The 20220-nt window shown below is 52.8% G+C and overlaps 1 protein-coding gene across 1 annotated transcript in view; it reads left to right on the forward strand.

Moving 5' to 3' along the window:
* Myo5c (myosin VC) overlaps window positions 1–16561 on the forward strand; it is a gene marked incomplete at its 5' end in the record, with an annotated part of 69348 nt that extends 52787 nt beyond the window's left edge. Inside the window, 8 exons of the mRNA XM_013510284.1 lie at window positions 2142–2240; window positions 3187–3341; window positions 4334–4423; window positions 6962–7112; window positions 7261–7543; window positions 14159–14333; window positions 14715–14795; window positions 16032–16561. Coding sequence (XP_013365738.1) covers window positions 2142–2240; window positions 3187–3341; window positions 4334–4423; window positions 6962–7112; window positions 7261–7543; window positions 14159–14333; window positions 14715–14795; window positions 16032–16184 — 1187 coding nt within the window. The remainder of the gene's footprint in view (window positions 1–2141; window positions 2241–3186; window positions 3342–4333; window positions 4424–6961; window positions 7113–7260; window positions 7544–14158; window positions 14334–14714; window positions 14796–16031) is intronic.
* Between the last annotated feature and the right edge of the window lie 3659 nt (window positions 16562–20220).

A 20220-nucleotide genomic window follows, 5' to 3' on the forward strand; every position in this document is an offset into this window, starting at 1 on the left:
GGTTTTTGTTTATGAACTCTCTGCCTATCTTCAGGGTTGTTTTTTTTTTTTTTATCATGAATGGATATTGGATTTTGTCAAAGGCTTTTTCTGCACCAACTGAGATGACAATGTGATTTTTGTACTTGATTCTGTTTATATGATGAATTGCATTTCTTGATTTGCATGTGTCAAACCATCCTTGCATCCCTGGGATGAAGCCTACTTGGTCTGATGTATGATCTTTTTGATGACTTATTGCAGTCTGTTTTCAGTATCTTATTGAGGATTTTTCATCTGTTCAAGAGATTGGCCTGTAGTTCTGTTTTTTTCATTGGTTCTTTGTCTGGTTTTAGAATCAAGATAATGCTTGCTCCAGGAATGATTTTGGGAGTACTGTTTCCCTTTCCATTTTGTTTGAAGGGTTTGAGGCAATACCCTGGGCTTTTCTTAGTGGGTAGGTTTCTTATTACTGCTTCAATTAATTTTATTATTGAATTATTCAAGATTTTTATATTTTCTTGCTTTGGTTTTGTTAACTCACATGTATTTAGGAATCTATCCATTTCTTCTGGATTCTCCAATTTATTGGCATATAAGTTGTCAAAGTAGTTACTAATAATCTCAATTTCAGTGGTGTCCACTGTGATTTTGGATTTTTAATTTCTAACTTCATTGATTGGGTCTTTTCTTAACCTTTTTGGTAAGACTGGCTAAGTTTGCCTATTTTGTTTATTCTTTTCAAGAAGCAGCTCTTTAATTCTTCGATTCTTTGTGTTTTTTTAAGTCTCAATGTCTTTGATTTCTACCCCAATCTTTATAACTTCCTTCCCTGTACCAGCTCTGGATTTGGATTGTCCTTGTTTTTGTGTTTCCAGGCCCTTGAGACACATCATTAGGTTCCTTACTTGGGCTCATTGTGTTTTTCCAGTGTAGGCATTCACAGCTGTCCACTTCCCTCGGACGACTGCTTTCATTATGTCCCATGGGTTAGCATCCCTTTCTCAAAAGTGCAACTGTGAAAACTTTTCAAAATTAATTGCTTTGAAATGCTCCTTCTCCACCACCGTGTACCTGGGCGCTCAGTAGCATCTCACTCCCGCTTGGGAGAAGGCAGAGGTCTGAGCACCGGGTGACCCATACGAGTCCCCGGGGCCTGGGAGAGCCTGCCCCGCTCTGCGCCCGAGTCCCTGAGCTTTGTGGCTTCTGCTCTTCGTGCCTTCTTTCCTCTGTTCCGTGTCCCCTTTTCCTCTCCCTCCCAGCCGTCCTTGCTCAGGCTGTCTGCGACTGTCTGGTCCTTTCTGTGTTTACTGCTTTGAAGAGCTCCTTTATTCTTACGCCTTCACCTCTTACCTCAAGTCTGAAATGTCCAAACCAAACTAGGCTGTTTCCCCTTCACTAAAGAATGATGTGTGTGCTCTGCCCCAGGGGAGCAGGGCCAGGCCAGTCCTTCCCCTTGGACCCCACTGTTGCAATGAATGACTGCCCTCTTGGCGTACAGACTGAAAGTCCAGCCCTGCCCTCGATGTCTTCCAGATCGCAGGCCCTCTTTGTCTTTACGCTACTTCGTGTTTCCAGCATCACCTCCAGCTCAGTTTGTCTGAATCAGAGCTCCCAGCTTGCCTGCCTGGATCTGTTATCCACGATGGCATAACACTTAGCAATACCCCGTACCCGCTGAGCTGGGCGGCTGTTTCCAACTTCTGGCCTCCAGCCCCTTTCTGACCTCCAAACTCCAGCGCTGTAAGACTGAGAGCGGTGTTGGTTCCTCTAGCAGAGCACAGGCTTAGCATTTGGGAGGCCGAGTTCAGTCCCACAAGCAAGAAAAAGTTGTGGTGTTTCAAGCCGCTATGTTGGTGATGTCCCCTCATGCAGCCATAGGAGATGAGTCTGGCCATCGTGGTCAGGGGTCTGTTTCTCTGTTCGCCCTGCGTCCTGCATCTTGGGGAAGGGCGGCGTCTCTCCCGTCCCACCCTGCTGGGCTAGAGACCTGCTGGGCACTGGGGACCCTTCCACTTAGCTCAGCCGTGGTGGCAGTGGCTGTCCCCAAGCGTCTCTAGGACAGAACAGAATTTGCACACATCAGCAGGAGACAAAGTGGAGCGCTCAGGAAGCCGGGGCTCTGGTATCAGGGTGTAGCTGACTCTGGCCTCTGTCTGCAGCCCAGGATGCGTACCTGTCCTCGGGACCTCAGGAATACCTGGGCATGCTGCAGTACCGGCAGGAAGACGAGGCCAAGCTCATCCAGAACCTCATTCTCGGTAGGGGCCCTGGCCGGATGTCTTCTCTCTCTCTCTCTCTCTGGGGACTGAACTGGAATCAGCGCCCAGGTGCCCCGAGGGGCAGGGGGTCTCGCCCCAGCACTAGGGCCCGATGCCCCTTTGACCTTAAGGGGAACCGAGGGCCTGTGCCCTGGGGCACAGAGCAGATGCTCAGCTTCTGCCCACTCCAAGCCACTAACAGCCCTCCGTCATGTCTCCTCCAGCCGCTGCCGAACGTCCCCGGGGAGGGGTGTCCAAAATTGTCATCAACCAAAACCCCACCCTGCTCTTTCGGGAGCCTGCCTCTAGGGTCAAGGTAGAAAACACGGCTCCTCATCCTCGGGGCCCACACAGAGCAGTGAGGGGTGTGGCAGGCCTCTGTGGCCCCTGACACTTGGGGGTGTCCACTTCAGGTTGTGGTAAGGTCCCCACTGCACCCTTCATGGGCGCATCCCACAGCATGTGCAGGGCAAGGGTCTGGAGCCGACCTTACTCCACTGAGAGCTTTAGGTGGAGAGCTGGGTGTGACCTGCCCATGTCCCCTGGGGCTGACCCCTCCGCCCTGGGTCCCCGAATTCTCTCCCCATTCACAGGATGCCAGCAGCAGAGCCCCCGTCTCTTGTCCCTGTCTTCGTGCAGCGTGGAGGCTCGCTGGCCTCTCCACGCCCTTCTTACGAGACCCATCTGCCGCGCCTGCCCACCTGTCCAGGGCAGTGTCATGGGGTGGGGAGGCCGCCCTGTCCCATCCTTGCCAGAGAGAGAACTCTTTCTCAGATCAGAGAAAGTGCTTTGCGGGTGAGCAGGGAACCCCCGAGTATCTCCGCCATGCAAGGACCTGGACCGAACTCCTCAAAGGGAAGACGGCCCTGCACACGCCAGAAGCCCGGCCTGTGGCAGGTCCAGGGACGGCGCCCTGCAGCGGCCCTCACGCCCGTCTCTCCTGCAGACCTGAAGCCCCGCGGCGTGGTTGTGAACATGATGCCCGGGCTGCCGGCGCACATCCTGCTCATGTGCGTGCGCTACGCCGACGCCCAGGACGACGCAGCCATGGTGCACTCGCTCCTGGACAGCGCCATCAGTGGCATCAAGCAGGTGGTGAAGGTAGGCAGGGCCTCACTCGGGGCCTGGGGCAGCAGCGGGGACACCCCTGAGCATGAGGCCTCCAGCCCTTGTGAGCCACAGCCTTCCGGGGCTGGTCTGAGGCCGCATGGATGAGGATGAGGATTGGCCTAAGACCGCAGGCCGCCCACCACTCCCACCTCCGTCCCCTCCGATGGCCCCGAGGGAAGTGTGCCATCCACGGGCTGGCATGGGTGGCGAGGAGCGTTTATGGGTGCAGCTGCCATCAGCTGCCTCTTCCCTGTGTGTATTTTCATGAACCTGGTGTGCCGAAGACAGCAGCCTTGCGCCGTGCCCGGCCGCAGGCACAGGGTCTGCCCATCTCCTGCCCGCTCCGGAGTGTTGTGAAGCTTCTGTGCACCAGCAGGTGCCTGGCACACGGGCTACATCCCTGCTGTCCCCTCCCGCTGCACCCGAGCTTACCTGGGGCCGGGAGCCCAGGGCCGTCTGCCTTCCCACCGTTCCGCCCTTGGAGAGATCGCCAGGAGCTGCTCTTGCTGGTCCAACAGCATCGCTTTGGGTCCTGTTCTCCTGAGACTGATGGGACCCTTGGCACTGGCCCTCGGAGGACCCCTCTTGTCCTCCAGCCTGTTTCCCTCTTGCGTCTGGATCGCTGCACCCTGCCTGCTTGCTCACCCTCCTACCGCAGCACCCGCCTCTCTCTGTCCCTCACAAGGTCTTCACACGTGATCTGTCCCCCAGCCCTCTCCACCCGGAGCGCAGGTCACCGAGGCCCACAGCCACTGTTCCCCACGTCCCCCAGCTGGGACACCTGCCCTCCCCACAATGCGGGAGCCGGTGGAGGAGGCCCATGCCCTCCGTGTCCCTGCAGCACTCCTCACAGCAACGCTGATGGAGGCTTGGAGCAAGGGAGAGAAACTGCCTCGGGTCAAGCCCCGCCAGCCACCCGACGGGGCGCTGTGTCGCTTCTCGCATCAGTGACCAAGAGCCATCACCTTTTCTTGCGTTTTAAGGAACATTTGGAAGACTTTGAGATGCTGTCCTTTTGGCTCTCCAACACCTGTCATTTCCTCAACTGCCTGAAGCAGTACAGCGGAGAAGAGGTAGGGACAGGACACGGGGTCAGGCTGGGACACCCAGCTCGGGGCCAGCCTCTGTTCCAAGTGCAGCTTCTTTGCCCCCGGGCACCCAGCACAGGTCACCCATAGCCTCTGGGCATCCTCCACGGACAGAGACTCGGAGCTTGGGCCTCCGTGGAGGGCCAGGCCAGGTTCCTCCACTCTGAAAGCAGTAGGAAGAAATTGATGACTTTGGCGGCCCTCCTGGGTGGGACAGCCTGCAGTTCACAGCACCGCCAAATGCAGCCTCTGGCGAAGCAGGTTCACCACTTGCAAATTCTTTGGGGAATTCCGACCGTTCTGTAACCTGTCAGCAGGTTTCTCTGCATCCAGCTCCACCTCCAGGAGCCGACGCTGTGAAGGGCTCTTCATCTTCCAGAACTCATAGAACCCAAATGACAGTGTCTTTCAGGGTCTTCCTGGCTGTCTTACGCGGTTGTGTCACTTTTATTCCCACCAGCACTGTGTGAAATTTCCGGGGTCTCAGACTTTGACCAGCGCTTGGTACTGATAGGCATTTTATTCTTTATCAGTGTAATGAGTATAAAGGGACATCTTTTCACTCATTTTGCACTTACTTGATTTTTAGTGAAGCCAGGTGCTTGCTGCTCATTTGGGTTTCCCTTTAATTTGCTGGCTGCACTCTCTCTATTTTTCTTAGGGCTGAGTTTTTTCTTGTTGTTTTGTAGGAGATCTTTACATGGAATGGACAGACCCATGGTTTCTCTTCTAATTTTCTTTATGGAGTCCTTTGTCATAAACAGTTTCTGAATTTTGATAGACTTAAATCCACCAATCCTATTCTTTCACGATGCGTCTTGGAGAAAGTCTCCCCTCAGAGAACGAACATGTTCCCTTCTAAACTTCTGTAGTTCAGACTTCAAGTTCACAATTGTGTTTTTATCCATCAGAACCAATGAGGTCATGTGTGGACCTCACATGGATGTGTGAGATCAGGATCTCTTCTCTTCTTCTGTGTGGGTAACCAGTCCTCCCAGTGGGGGAAAGTGAAGCACAGAGCTGATCCTCCCAGAACTTGGGTAAAACGAGAGGAGAAATGAGCCAAGGATATCCAACCTCGAACCACAAGGACAGCAGTGGGAAAGAGGAGGGTAGGAAAGCATCACAGATCGGCCCGGTCAGGGGCAGCAAGCAACTTTCTCAACCGCATCATTCCGTGGTCCTTCCCGTGTGGCCTGCAGCCGCCGGGGGAGGATGCCCTTTCCACAGCTGAGTAATCAGCCATTGACTATTTTTCTTTCTAAGCTCTCTGCTGTCCTGTTCAACCTCTGCCTATTATAGTTTTTTTTTTTTTTCTTCAGTACTCAGGATTAAATCCAAGGCTTGTGCACACTGGGCAAGCACTCTAGCTCTGAGCCACATCCCATCCATAATGTCCTGTTCTTGTCTTTTTGAGACAGGGTTCCCCTATGCAGTTCAGGCTGGCCTTAAACTCACTATGTAGTGCGGGCTGGTCTCAAACACATGGCGATCTTCCTGCCTCAGCCTCCTGAGTGCTGGGGTTACAGGGCACATGCCACCACACCCAGCAATAATGTCCTATTCTTAGTGGGTTGTTTTTTTTTTAATCTCTTTGAATGTTACACACATCGCCTTTGTCTTTTAGGGACTGCTATCGACTTTATCCCAGATGAGTGGCCTCACCAATAGCCATTTATTTTCTCCCAGCTCCAGAGCCTGGAATTCTGAGATCTGGATGCCAGTGGGGTTAGTTCCTGGTGGGACTTCTCTTGGCTTTGAATGGCCACCTTCTCCCTGTGGCTTTTCTGGGCACACACAGGGCAGAGAGGGACCCAGGAAGGAGAGGGAGAAAGTGCTCTGCGTTACTGATGACTGAACCCAGGGCCTTTGTGCTAAGTCACTAAGTTGCCTACGCTGGCCTTGAACTGCAGTCCTCCTGCCTCAGCCTACTGGAGTGCTGGATTACAGCAAGGGACCAACGTGCTGGACATCTCTGGGATCTCTTTTTATGAGGGCACTAATCCTGTCAGGACAGGGCCCTGCTACGTGATGTCATTTCACCCTAATTCCTTCCTAGCAGATCCTTCTACAGGGGCAGCCGCGCTGTATTGAGGGGGACCAGGACTCTGATGTAGGAATTTAGGGGGAGGACACAAGTCTTGGTCCGTCACACACACTACCTCAGGTTGGTCCGGACCTTGCTGTTCAAGGTGATTGCATCAACCGGCCCCTTGCAGTAGTTGGTTTCTGGGGAGTTTTTCAGCCTTTTCTGTGCCCTTCTGTGTGTGTTGTCCACTTAGCCCTAGGCTCCAGGGAAAGGGACAGGTGCGAGGGTCTGAGGTCATGCAAGAAACTGGTATTTTTTCTTATAGAAATAAATCTTACCCTAAACTTCAAGTGCTCACTTGAAACAAGTCAGGCACTGAGTTTTGAGGTGCGAGAGTTACACTAGATGCTGACTGTAGCATCAGTGCAGGTAGCATTCTTACGTCCCACACGTCCGCAGTATGCTAATATTCATGCGGTCTCCACTGCTTTCAGGAATTCATGAAGCATAACAGCCCACGTCAGAACGAGAACTGCTTGCACAACTTTGACCTGTCAGAGTACAGACAGGTTCTTAGCGACGTGGCCATACGAATCTATCACCAGTTCATTATCGTCATGCAGAATAACATCCAGCCCATAATAGGTAAGAAGACAGCTGGTGACCAGAAGTACTTACAGCAACGTGGAGACTTTCTAAAAGCACAAACGCCCTCTCTACCCCGACACACACCTGTCCTTGGGGGACAGCGTCCTGCAGCGGACTCTCCCCCGTCCCGCCCCTGTCCCCACAGTGCCGGGCATGCTGGAGCACGAGAGTCTGCAGGGCCTCTCGAGCCTCAAGCCCACCGGCTTCCGGAAGCGCTCATCCAGCATCGACGACACAGACGCCTACACCGTGGCCTCGGTCCTGCAGCAGCTGAGCTACTTCTACAGCACCATGTGCCAGAGCGGGCTGGACGCCGAGCTGGTGCGGCAGGCAGTGAAGCAGCTCTTCCACCTCATCGGGGCCGTGACCCTGAACAGCCTCTTCCTGCGCAAGGACATGTGCTCCTGCAGGAAGGGGATGCAGATCAGGTGAGGGGGGCCTGGGCAGGGGTCACAGGGTGAGCCCCAGGGCCCGCCCCACAGGGGGGCAAGTGCCAGGACCACACGGGGCACACAGCTGGATGTGCAAGGTCACACTCGGGGCCTGGGGAGGCGGCTGTGTGTGCTCTGTGAGGCCCCTCCTGGTTCATTCTGTCCCCCTTAACTTTCTCTGTGGGGAGCGCTGCTGGGGTGGGGGGACACCGGAAGCAGCAGGAAAGCCCAGGGACCCTGCGCTGGCCCCCAGGAAGCTCATACGGCTGAGTGGGGATGAGGGAGCTAAGGCTGGGTCACAAGGAGGTGCCTTAGCAAGAGCGGCCCTCGTGGATGGTGACCACGGGGACGCCAGAGAGCCTTCCAGGCAGGGTCAGCAGCAGAGGCGCAGATGTCGCTGAGAGGGCGCCTGCGGGGCTCCATCTGATTAGGCAGAGCTCCTTTCCAGGAGCAGAACCCAGAGAGAGAAGTTCAGGTAGGGATGAGAGGGTCTGAAACGCCAGGCGAAGGCCTTTGGAATACCTTTTGCCCAGAGACATCTCCAAAAGCCGCACGGCATTTTTGTTTTTAGAGCCCTGGGGATGGGACCCAGGCCTTCCCACGGAGCTACCTCTTCTGCTCTTCTTTATTTTGAGATGGGGTCTCACTAAGTTCCTAGGTTGCCCAGGCTGGGCTTAAAGTCTTGATCCTCCTACCTCGGCCTCCCAGAGGGCTGGGACTACAGGCGAGCGCCATCATGCCCAGATAAAATCTAGTTCTGAGGCGCTGAGCCCTGTCTGTCGTGACGGAGACGGGCCCCTGAGCCGGTGTTTGAGTTAACCCTGACAGAGGGATTAGGGAACAGAACCCTGCGGTGAATCCTGAAGAGCCACACAATGCGTGCGGGAATCAGTGCCTGTGTGTGGCACAAGGACCTGGGAGGTAAGGGCAGGCAGGTGACAAAGACAGAGTCTGAAGCCAAGGAAGACAGTGAGGCACCTGGAGACAGTTCTGTGAGGGAGTCTGGGTGGCCCAAGGGAGCGCATGGCTTCACAGCCTGCGGGATCTGGGGAGAGCGGCAAAGGTGTGGGTTTGAGTCTTAAGGCCAGGGAGGAGGCAGCACCCCAGGAGCTCGCGGAGTGAGCTCAGGCGGAAGTGAGGGGAGACGTCAGGCAGGGCGTGCGCGGCCTCCTCCAGCCCTCACACCAGGGAGGACAGAAAGGTGGAAGCCTGCTGACGCTTGCCTGCTCAGACCCTGGGGAGCCACCACCGACCTGTCCTCACTTCATGAGGCTGTATTGTATGAGTCCCCCTTTGTTTGTAGCTGTAGAACTCTTCAGATTATAGATTTTGCCTGGAGTGAGTTTGGTGTTTATGGCTTTTGAGGAATTGGTCCATTTCCCCTAATTTGTTGCGCTGATATACACAGAGCTGTTCTTACTGTAACACTAAGTCCTGTTACCCTTTGATTTCTGCAGGTTTGTGGTGATGGGCCTTTTCCATACCTGATGTAGGGAGGCTTCTTCTCTGTTTCCCTTGTGAGTCTTGCTGGAGGTTTACCAATATCACTGATCTTGCCAAAAAACCAGTTTTGGGTTTTACTGGTTTCTCATAATTTTTTATTTTTAACTTACTTGATTTCTCTATTGTCCCTATAATTTCATGCATTCTGCTTACTTTGGATTTATCTTGCCCTCCTTCTTATAGGGTGTTAAAGTAGAAGCTTAGGTGGTTGGCTCTGAGAATGTTTTTTTCTTTTCAACACAAGTATTTAGTGCTATAAATTTCCTCTAAGCACCAAGTTGGGTTCATCTCACAAATATTGTATGTTGTGCTGTCAATTTTATTCACTTAAAAATCTTTTCCTATTTCCTCTGAGGCCTCTTGTTTGTGCCATGGACTACTGAGAAGCATGTCGTTAAATTCCGTGTGCTTGGAGATTTTCTTGCTATCTCTGTTACTGGCCATTTTGTCTGATTCTGTGTGGGTCACAGAACATACTTTGCCAGCCGAACTTTTAGAAAGTGGGGTGTTGGTTCCCACGACTTGGGGGAGGGGTTATGGTAGGAGAGTGACCGGCCTTCCCCCTTTGGCCAGAACTGTCCTTGTAGGATTTTGAAATATTTTTACATTTAAGAAAACCCAAAACACATAATGTATGTGGTTTTAATTTTTAAATTTATTATAATTTGCTGTTTCAGCCCAAAATATGTTATATTTTTGTAAGTGTTCCGTATTCAACTGGAAAAATGGATGTTGTCTTGTTGGGTTGAATGCTTTATAAGCATCCAGTAGACCCAGTGGGCTGATGGATATGCTCGACTCTGTACTTCCACTGATTCTCCACCAGCTCTGCTGCTTGCTGACAGCAGTGTCAGCATCTCCAGCTATGCTTCTGGATTGATCTCTCCTTTCAGCCTGTTGCTGTATTGGAAGCTCTGCTGTCAGGTATTTTCATGTAGAACGTCGTGATGTCCTCTTGGTGAACTGACCCTCTTATTCCTGCGTGAGTCCCTCTTTTTCCTTCCCTGGGAATTTTCTCTTTCCTGGAGTCTTCTTGGTCGGAATCTGGCCACTCCAGATTCTTTTGATTTGTGGTTTCATACTGCAGCTTTTCCAGCCTTTTACTTTAGCTTATCATATTTGAAGTAAGTTTCTTTTAGGCACATGAAATAGGGTATTGTAGGTTTTTTCATTTTTGAAATTTAGTCTGACAATCTTTTTTATTGATGTATTTGGACCATTTTAACTTCATGTAGTTGTTAGTATATTTAGATTTAGGCCTACCATTGTATTATTTTTTATTTGTCCCTTCTGGTTTTTGTTCCTCTGGGTTTTTTTTCACCTTCCTTAGTGTTGTTTGAACATTTTTTAGTATTCCTTTCTAATTTATCTATTGCATTTTACCATAATTCTTTGCATTTTCTTTAGTGGTTGTTCTAGGGATTAAAGTAGGAGGTTTGGTCAAATTTACAGTGAATTATTACATTTTAAATTTTTATTACAGTAAAAGACACCTTGCCATTCACCCACCTCACTTCAGACACACTCCGCTGTTTGAGCCACTTTCTGAAGCCTCCCTGAAGTCCTCCTTCCCGCTAGGTGGCAGGAGTGAGCCAAAGCTACAGGTCAGCCCCTTAACTGAGGGACACAAGCCACACCCACTGCTGAGCCAAGGTGTCAGGGAGGTGACAGGTCTCCATGCACTGTCACCGTAAGGCGTGCTCAATATACAGTGGGCCCATCCAGACACGGCCCGTCAGGCAACGAGGCCATCTGGATGTGGGAAACTCTACCCATGCTGTACTTGGTTTTAATCATCGCACGTGTTTCACAGGACTCCGCCAAAGAGTATTTTATACTCACCTGTGTATTTACCATTCCTGCTGCTCTTTCTTCATTCCCCATATTCCAAATCTCCTTTATTCCAAGTCTCATTCTGATATAATTTTCCTTCTGCCTAAAGAAATTCTTTCAGTGCAAGTCTTAGAGCAAGTTTTCTTTGACCTAAAATGTTTTCCTTTTGCCTGCACACTAAAAGTTCTTGTTGCAGGATGTACATTTTTGGGTTAACAATTCTTTTTCATCACTTTACAACTATTGTTTCCCATGTTTATTTCCTTCTGTGGTGAGAAATCCACAGGTACCTGAGGTGGTATTTCTCACAAGCGATGCAGTTTGTCTGATGGTAACCATCTTGTTTCTGGCTGCACTCCCTAGTTTGATGCTGTTGTGTCTACATGTGGACATCTTTGGGTTTAGCCTGTTTGAAGGAAACCCCAAGAAATCCTGAGGTTCTAGATTGCACATCTGTGCCTTTTACCAAATTTGGGACATTTCCAGTCATTATTTCTTCAAATATTTTGTCTACCTCATACTCTTTCTCATCTCCCCTGGAACTTCAATGACACAACATGAGGCCTTCCATCTTTGTCCCCCAGATCCCTAAAGTTCTGTTAATTTTTTTTCCATTTTCTTCTCTGCTCTTCAGCCTGGTACCTTCCATCAGCCCCCTCAAGTCCTGGCCCCCTGTCTTCTCCTCTAGCCTGGAGCCCATGCTGCTAGTTCCTCTATTTTTCTTGTGGTTTTCAGCTCCAGAGTTCCCACCTGATCTCTGTTTATCATCTGTTTCCTTTCTGAGACGTTCTGTCTTTCCACTGGGTTCAGGCTAGTTTGTCTTTGCTTCTGTAACAATTCCATAATGGCTTCTCCCAGGGCTTTGTCAGAGACTCCCAGCACCTGTGTCTCCTCCGCACAGACATCCACTGGTTGTCGTAATCCAAGTCGGGAGTTCACCTGCTCCTCATATGCCAAGGACAATTTTGAGTTGTATCCCGGCCATTTCCTACATTATATCATGAGACGCCCGGTCTTTAAGTTCTGTGGGGAGTGGGGATGTTCTTACTGGGTCAGCAGCCCACCCAGTCCAGGGGGTTCGACTCCCCGTCCTCTCACCTTGTGTGTCCCGCGCTGGGCCCATTTCAAGGCCTTCGCAGTGCTGCCTCCTGTGTGACACCCGGGGACCAGTGGGCACAGGCTTAGCTCCACGACTCAGTTCGCAAGGCCTCCATATGCTGCTTTGGTCAGATCCGTGCACAGGCACAGTTAAGCACTGGGTGAGTAAATCTTTCCACACCTTTCCCGCTCGACCACATCCTCGAGCTTTCTTGTTCCCTGGGGATTCCCTCTCCCGTGTGCTTTGTGCAGGGACCACATGTGCCGGCGCAGGTGGGCGAGCACCCGTCCTCTGGAACCCCAGCTCCTCCACTTGAGGGCAAGGCCCCTCCTCTCCATGCTCCAGCCTCCTGCTTCCCCCATTGCCGCCACCATGCAGTTGCTTGGGACTTGAGCATGAGAGAATACAGAACAAAAGGGAGAAATGAAACAGGGTATCTCTGCCCTCTCTCTGAGCACCAGAAGTCCCTTTCCAAATCTCCGGCTGGAACCAGGGGCCTCCTCCCAGGGCTCCTCGCTGACGTCGAAGCCCGCTGCTGAGTTTTGGGCTGCAGGAGCTCAGGCCAATGAAGAAGAGAGAGGGGACTGGTGACATCACTGTCAACGTGGAAGTCTTCCCTAACACCCCGTGCTGCTTACCTTTCAGACAGCTGCCCTGCGCTCCTGGGGAGGACAGAAGGCGGACAGCGCTTACCCGTCTGCGCCAGTACCTGAGCTCTCTGACCCACATCCGGGCCGGGGGATTAGCACTCTTAAAGTGCAGGCTTAGCTAGGATTGTGGGAGGTGGATTAGAAGGGGTGGGGCAGGGGCCTGCAAGGGCCTGTTGCAGTAAAAACAAGCAAGGAGGATGCAAATGAGTTCTTTGGGACAAAAGTGATCATGCAAAGGAAGGAGCTGCACAGGAGATGTCTCCCTCCGAAGCATCAGCTCGGCCTTGCACCCCACTTCCAGCCAGAGAGAGGCTCACCTGCAAGATCAGAGCTCCCTTGACCTCAGGGATCCATCACCGAGCACTTGATCCGCCTAAGAGGACACCTCATTGCTGTCCAACACCCAGACACCTAACAGCTCCCCCATAGTGTACGCCAGTCAAAGGGTGCATAGTTCTGTGGCTTGGGTCCATTCACAGAGCGGTGCAGCCGCTCTGTGATGTAGCTTTAGAGCATCTTCATCACTCGGAGAAAAAACCTCATCCGCACTGGGAGCCTCTCTCATTCTCTTCCTCTGCCTCGAACACCCCACCTAATAGCTTAGGCAACCACTAATATCTTGTGGTCCTCCAGGGACTGGCCTGTTCTGGATATTTGTACATCAGTGGATCATAAAATATGTTCTACTTAACAGAAGCTTCTGTCACTTAGAGATTTGTAAATATACAGATACCAGTACCTAAATTTTTTTTGGCTGAAAATATCCCATTATGCAGATTGACCATAATTTGTTGGCCCGTTCATTAGCTGATGGATATTTGGTTGTTTTCACACTGGGGGTCATGTGGAGTAATGCTGCCACCGTTTGTATATAAATTTTTGTATGGATATGTTTTCAGTTCTCCTGAATGTATATCCAGGGGTGAATCACTGGGTATGTTACTCAGCTTTCTGTTACTGTGACAAGCTACCTGAGACAATGAACTTATACAGAAGAAAGATCCGGTTTCAGCTGACAGTTCTGGAAGATGGGTGGGACTGAAACCTGTGTCTTGTAACTTATAACCTATGATAATTAGTGACAAAGTGAATGTATAAATCTTAGTGCTGGTGCTGAAAAAAAAAAAATTAGTGACAGAAATAGGAATGAGAATCCCAGGCAAGTGAAAGAAAGTCTCCTTCCAGTTGTGATTTTTCTGCCAATTCAGGAAAATAATTTTTATAATCCTATAAGTAAATCTTCTCTTCAAATGTCAGTGTTTCATTTTATAACAGATTTCAAAACTCCACTTTGAAAGTTTCTGCAACCATATGCTCTGCTCAGATTCCCCCAAGCGCCCTAGTCTGCAGCAATGGTGACTGCCCGCCTGACATGGCAGAGCTCAGGCCGTGGATGCTGAGCGCAGACCCGATCACCCCAGGCTGCCCATGGAGGTCTCTGGGCTTGCTCCTAAGCCCTGTGACCCTGCCATCCTGCAGGACACGGGGGCCCAGCCCTGCCCTGAGTGTCCACTGCACCCCACGCAGGTGCAACATCAGCTACCTGGAGGAGTGGCTAAAGGACAAGAACCTGCAGGCCAGCGCGGCCAAGGACACCTTGGAGCCACTTTCTCAGGTGGCCTGGCTGCTCCAGGTCAAGAAGATCACGGACAGCGATGCCGAGGAGATCGCCAAGCGCTGCACCTCGCTGTCCACTGTGCAGGTGACTGGGCCGCCTGGTGTTCCCCCGGGTCCTCTAGGGCAGGTCGCTGCAATGGCCACGGCTTTCTGGGCCAAGCTAGCTGGGGTGCACCTGACTGCATGTTCCCTGCAGAGCACATGTGTGTCCCGTGGTGCCTTTCACCTGATCAGCCCCTAGCAGACACCAGCTCAAGCCTTCACACACAAGCACACGTGTGCCGCTGTCCTGCAGGACAGTCTGTGCGTGTGTGAGGGGCGCAAGTGGGCGCGGGACGCCCTTGTCTCCCTGGTGACTTGTCTTTGCTGCCTGCTGTTGCCCTCGCCCCTGGTTTTCTCCCTGAACTTCCATGAGCCTCACAGCGTAGTGGAGAGGGTCTAACTCCGCACTACATCGTGTTCCCAGATCATAAAGATCCTCAACTCCTACACACCCATCGATGACTTCGAGAAGAGGGTGACCCCATCCTTCGTGCGCAAAGTGCAGGTGAGGCCCCGCGGTTGCGTCCTGTCCTCTTTCTTGCTCAGAGTGGTGTGAGACACTGAGCAGAATTCCTGCGATGAATCCCACCATCGAAGTCCAGCATGCAAATGAAATGCGCTAAACATGCAAATGAACCGCGCCCAGTGCAAAGGCAGCAGAAATGTGCCCATTTGCAGAATCCATTTCCGCCCCAGTGGGAGAGATTGAGAGGCCCAAACCAGGATGGGAGCCCTCGGCGCCCTGGTTCCAGCCCCTCTGGAGCTCAGTCTACCCGGGCAGTGCCAGTCGGGAGCATAGCAATTTGGGGCCATTTCACTCTCTAATCCCAAGTTTCTCCTGGAGTTTGTTCAAGGATCCCTGGGGGTCCTTGAGACCCTCTCAAGGCGTCTACAAAACCCCTGCTTTATCCAAAGACACATCTGTGTCAAATAAAACCAAAATAAAGGTAAACTACATCCCAGCAGGGTGAACGTGAAGCAGCTCCGGCTTCATTAGACACGAGCTTGGGTCCTGTCGGACGTCAAGGAGTTTACAGAAGTGTGAAACAGCTTCGCTTCTCACTAGGCGTCCTGTTGGAGAATGTTATGCTTACCATGTGCAGGACTTATTATTTTAGTGACTTAGAGATTCAGATAGATTCTGGTTTTAGTTACTAATAGAATAACTCTCAATAGGTCCTCCTGCATACACAAGTGCTCTTTGGAGCCCACATAATTTTAACAGAAAGGGGTCCTAGCCAGGCGTAGTGGCACATACCTATAATCCCAGCCCTTAGGAGGCTGAGGCAGGAGGATCATCTCAAGTTCAAAGCCAACTTGGACTACAAAGTACACTCAAGGCCAGCCTGAACTGCATACGGAGACCCTGTCTCAAAAAGACAAAAAAAGACAGAAAGGAGTCCTGAGGCCAGAGAGCATGCAGCTCTGAGTGAAGAGGAAAAGGCTGGGTGTAAAAGCAGCACTTGAGATAGGTGCTGTTTGCGTTAGGACTGAGCCCAGGAAGCCACCAGGACCCAGAGCAGATGACAGTCGCTCTGTGTGAGGTGAGGAAGTTCCAGGACAAGGACGTGCTGCTGAGAGCTGGGCAGGATCCTGGCCCGGCTGGCAGGACCACGCAACCAGGCACCCCGAGTGTGTCCCTGTCCCCGGGACCCCAAAAGGCTCTCTGGCTGGAGCGGGAGCCACAGTAGCAGGGTGACAAACACTGACCTCGTCCTCACCTGTCCCCCTGTCGTGCCAGACCCTGCTGAGTGGCCGGAAGGACTCTGCGCAGCTGCTGCTAGACACCAAGTACCTGTTCCCGGTCACCTTCCCCTTCAGCGCCTCGCCGCACGCCCTGGAGCTGCTGCAGGTCCCCAGCAGCTTCAAGCTGGGCTTCCTGCGCCGCCTCTAGGGAGGGAGGACAGGCCTTCGGGGACAGGCTGTGGGCGTCACGCAGGAAGGAGCGCGGCTCCCCTGGGCCACACCTTGCGCTCACGGAGCAGTCATTGTGGCTGCATCGTCCCTGTACCCGGAGTCCCACGTGGCTTCTATGGGGCCTGGAGGGCTCTGTCTCCTCCAGGTGCCAGAGCTGCTCTGCCCTCCAACAGTCACTGCTTACCATTTAATGTTCGTCACACAAAACATCTTTAAAAACCAAGTTTATAAAGGCAACCTAAGCCAGGCCTATGTGCCCAGCACTAAGGAGGCTGAGGCAGGAGGATCACCAAAAGTTCAAGGCCACCCTGGGCTACATAGTGAGTTCAAGACCAGACTGAATTTTTGTCTCAAAAAACAAAACAAAGAAAAAATAAAATAACAAAGTCAACCTAAGTGCTTTTCTCTGTCCACACCTAATATAGTTTTAATTTCCTCATAAAAGTAACTGAAGGCTAATATCAGTGCCTCCTTTTAAGAACCCATGTTCCCAAGTTTTATGGGGGCTGACTGTTGCTCGTACCCCAATCCTACCCTCCAAGTCACAGGAAGTCATTTAATGCACCCTCCTGGCCTGTGCCTAGGGCTCCACCCCTTTCTGCCTTGCTGGCCGCAGGAATCCCGGACCTTGGGTCTCCAGGGGTCCCAGCAACGGCCGTGACTGTGACAGACACACGTCACAGGAGTGGGGTGGTGTGTGGCGGGACAAACCTCCCCTGCCAGAACCGAGCGGGGTCTTTTCACTTTGGAAACGACCTCCTTTAGTTCATTCCGATATGCTGCACACGACAGAATGGAACTAGAGCTCTGTAGTCCTCCCGTCGATCTAATACCCGGGCACAGGCGTCGGACCAGACTTTCACCGCAGGAGAGGACAAGGCCGGGTTCAGGGCCGTCCTTGGCCATGCTGGACTCCCGGCGGAGCCGTCACCGCTCACTGACAGCGTTTGGAGTGTGACAGGAAGCACGTGTCAGTGCCCCTGTGGTGTCCTGCGTCACAGGCAGGGCTGGCTGGGTCCCCGCCCCTGAGTGTGGGGCCCGCGCTCTGTCCGGACCATGGGGCCAGTGGCTGCCACACTCAGACCCACGCTGTCCCGCCAGTCACCCTGGGCTGGGTGCTGGGGACGCTGACTTCCTGCCCTGTGGGGTCCCAGAGGGCCCAGCCCACGGCCCCACCTGCCCTGTCCCTTGGCTGTGAGAGGGGACCGAGCAGGAGGAAAACGTCCCATTGGGGGTGGCAGGGTTGGGGTGAGGGAGAGTTTGGGGACAGGGAGTCCTGGGGAGCCAGCGGTGAGCCAGGTGGACCAGGGACAGGGACAGCGCCACCCCTCCGGCTCGCTCAGGTCTGTGCGGCTCTGGGGAGCTGGCCACACGGAGGGACACTGGCCACACGAAGTCACAGGGCTGGAAGGGTCACTCGCCAAGTGGTCATGAGTTCGTGGCCCACGGGGATGGAGGGTGTCGGCCGCACATGGGCAGAAGCGTCCAGGGTGAGCAGAGACGCCAGGGCAGCGACGTGGTGGTGCGGGGGGAGAGAGAGCTGAGCCGGACACTGGATAAGGAGATTAGACGGCGACACTCCGGCACCTGAAGCTGCAGCTCCACCATCACGCCCAGCCCGGTGCCCACTCCCCAGGGCTGACCCCAGTCAGGTACGTGCTGTCCAGGTACATGTCCCTGCCCAGGGCCTTCCTGTGCAGGCGGCGCTGGGCAGGGACTTGGGCGTTGCTGATCTTTATCTTATTTCTCTGTAGTCACACGAATCTGTTCTGAAATAAGAAGGTGTTTTGTTCTGAATTACCTTAGTTTTGGCATCAGGAAATAAGCTAAACATCTTTAAAATCACTTAGTCCTGTTTTATTTTGTTTCATTTTGTTTCACTACTGGAGACTGAACCCAGGGCCTTTGCCCTGAGCCACATGCCCAGCCCCTTTTTCATTTTTTATTTGGAGACAAGGTCTTGTTAAGTTGCTAACTGGTCAGATCGGGCTCCAACTTGTGATCCTCGTGCCCCAGCCTCCCCAGTGCTGGAGTCACAGGTGTGTGCCACCACACCCGGCGTATGACTCGGTTGTAGAAACGGATGCAGCTGGCTCTTCACGTGAGGCCCGGGGCCTCGGGTGCAGCTGGTGGGACAGGAAGAGGCGCGGACAGCAGTGTCTGACCTCCATAGCAGGGCACAGCCGTGGGCGTGTGGCTCTGGCGGTGCTGGCTGAACCTGCCCCTTAGGTGCGCGTCGTGAGCACTTGGAGTCCCGTGTGGGCTGTTGTGACCGAAGCTGTCTACCTTTCTGGGTTGAGCACGTGCCCGGCAGTAGAAGTGCTGCCCCGCCTCAGCAGAGGCGGCTCCCCGCTGGAGCACCTGGCCCCCTCTTGGCAGCCACCTGCGGCCCAGGCCGTTCCGGTCCCCACAGCCTGCCTACACGCTCCTCGAGGCCTGCTTAAATCTTCCCAGGTCCTGGGGATGGAACTAGGCCAGCGCTGTGCCCCAAACCATGCCCGGTCTCTGATTCTAGGTGCCCCACGGGTAGGTAATAGAATTGTCTGCAACTTTAATTTGCAATCGGGGATGACTATTTCATGGTTTTTGACTGTGACAATATCCTCTTTTGAGGAAATTGCCTGTTCAATTCTTTTCCCCTATGTATCTAACAGGAGGAGCTTAGTTTAACAGTTTATGATGTTCCGTAGTGAACAGTAATGCTGACGGACTTCCCCCGAAAGGCAGATCTGTAAGCGCTGACAGTGAGTTAGGCGGGAAAGGAGTGAGGCTAACTGGCCTCACTTAACGTAATTAACAAAGCTGTATTCCAAAAATCTGGAAGAGTAAAACCAAAGTGCGTACAGGAGTGGGCGTGTGGGGCGGTAACGGGGCTTTCTACTCTTGGCGTTGATTCTTTCAAAGAGAAACCAGTTTTTGGCGACAGCTAAGCGACCCTTTGAGGCACACCAGGTGTCGAAGATGGTGCTCGGCATAAGGTTATTCCGGGAGGCCCTGGGTTCTGTGAGCTCCCCCTGCAGAGAAACTTCGAGCTTGTCAAAGTTAAAGATACTATCACAGAGGGGCAAGACTAGCCTAGACTCGTTACATGGAGGAATTTTCACCTTTTTCTTCTCAAAATGCTCACTAAAGCATTCGCTCTAGCAGTGAAAATTTCTCGCGGGATAAGTATTATTGGCTGTAAGTATAAGTGGACTGACATTAGGCACGCCTGGTGACATAACACTAAGTGACAACTCCAGGGCATACAAGCAATCAGTGTGCGTGACTGGCGTGACCGGTGTGGCCGCTAATGGCAAGGTCGCGGCACCTCGAGACGGGAAAGGAGCTCTTGCAGGGCCGGGATTTGGTGATAATTTTATTCCTTGTGCCTGGTTCATCTTCCTCCTCTTCTGTAGCAGACACGTACGACCCTCACAGTTTTAAGCCTTTTGGGTGTGTCTGTGGCCGCCAGCGGCCCACGGCCCTGGCTGGCGGCGTCATGCAGGCAGGTTCACCTGCAGGGCTGGGGTCTCCACCCATCCCTGGGAACAGGAGGGGCAGCTCGAGGCCTGGGGTTTGATCCCAGCACTGGAAAAAGAGGCGGTCCCAAAGACATGGAACGGTGGTGACGACAGAAACACACAGTAAACGAAAAGCAAGGGTCAAGGCAGTCTGTAGCACACAATTTCAATCACCAAACAGTGCAGCAGGCAGGCAGGAGGGACACCGGGTGGACCTGGGGTGGCCACCTGCTTCCCCTGCCTTCCATTTCGAGATTCAGAGTGGACAGCACGAGCAGCGTGAAGGGTGGAAAAGGCTTAAAATTCAGCCTGGGAAGGAGCGGTGTCTCCGTGCACGTCTGGAACACCGGCCGTTTCCACTGCTTTTTCTCTCTCCTGCTGCTCTCACGGACCCGCTTCCTCCGTGCTTGGTCCCTGCGCCGCTGCACCTCCCCTTCCCAGCTGCCACGCGGTCTCCACAGAACAGGCTCACGGTCCCCTTGTTCCCTCGGCAACCCTCCCCCGAGCTAC

The sequence above is a fragment of the Chinchilla lanigera genome, unplaced genomic scaffold (genome assembly GCF_000276665.1).
Source record: "Chinchilla lanigera isolate Chin_1 unplaced genomic scaffold, ChiLan1.0 scaffold00008, whole genome shotgun sequence".
Lineage (NCBI taxonomy): Eukaryota > Metazoa > Chordata > Mammalia > Rodentia > Chinchillidae > Chinchilla > Chinchilla lanigera.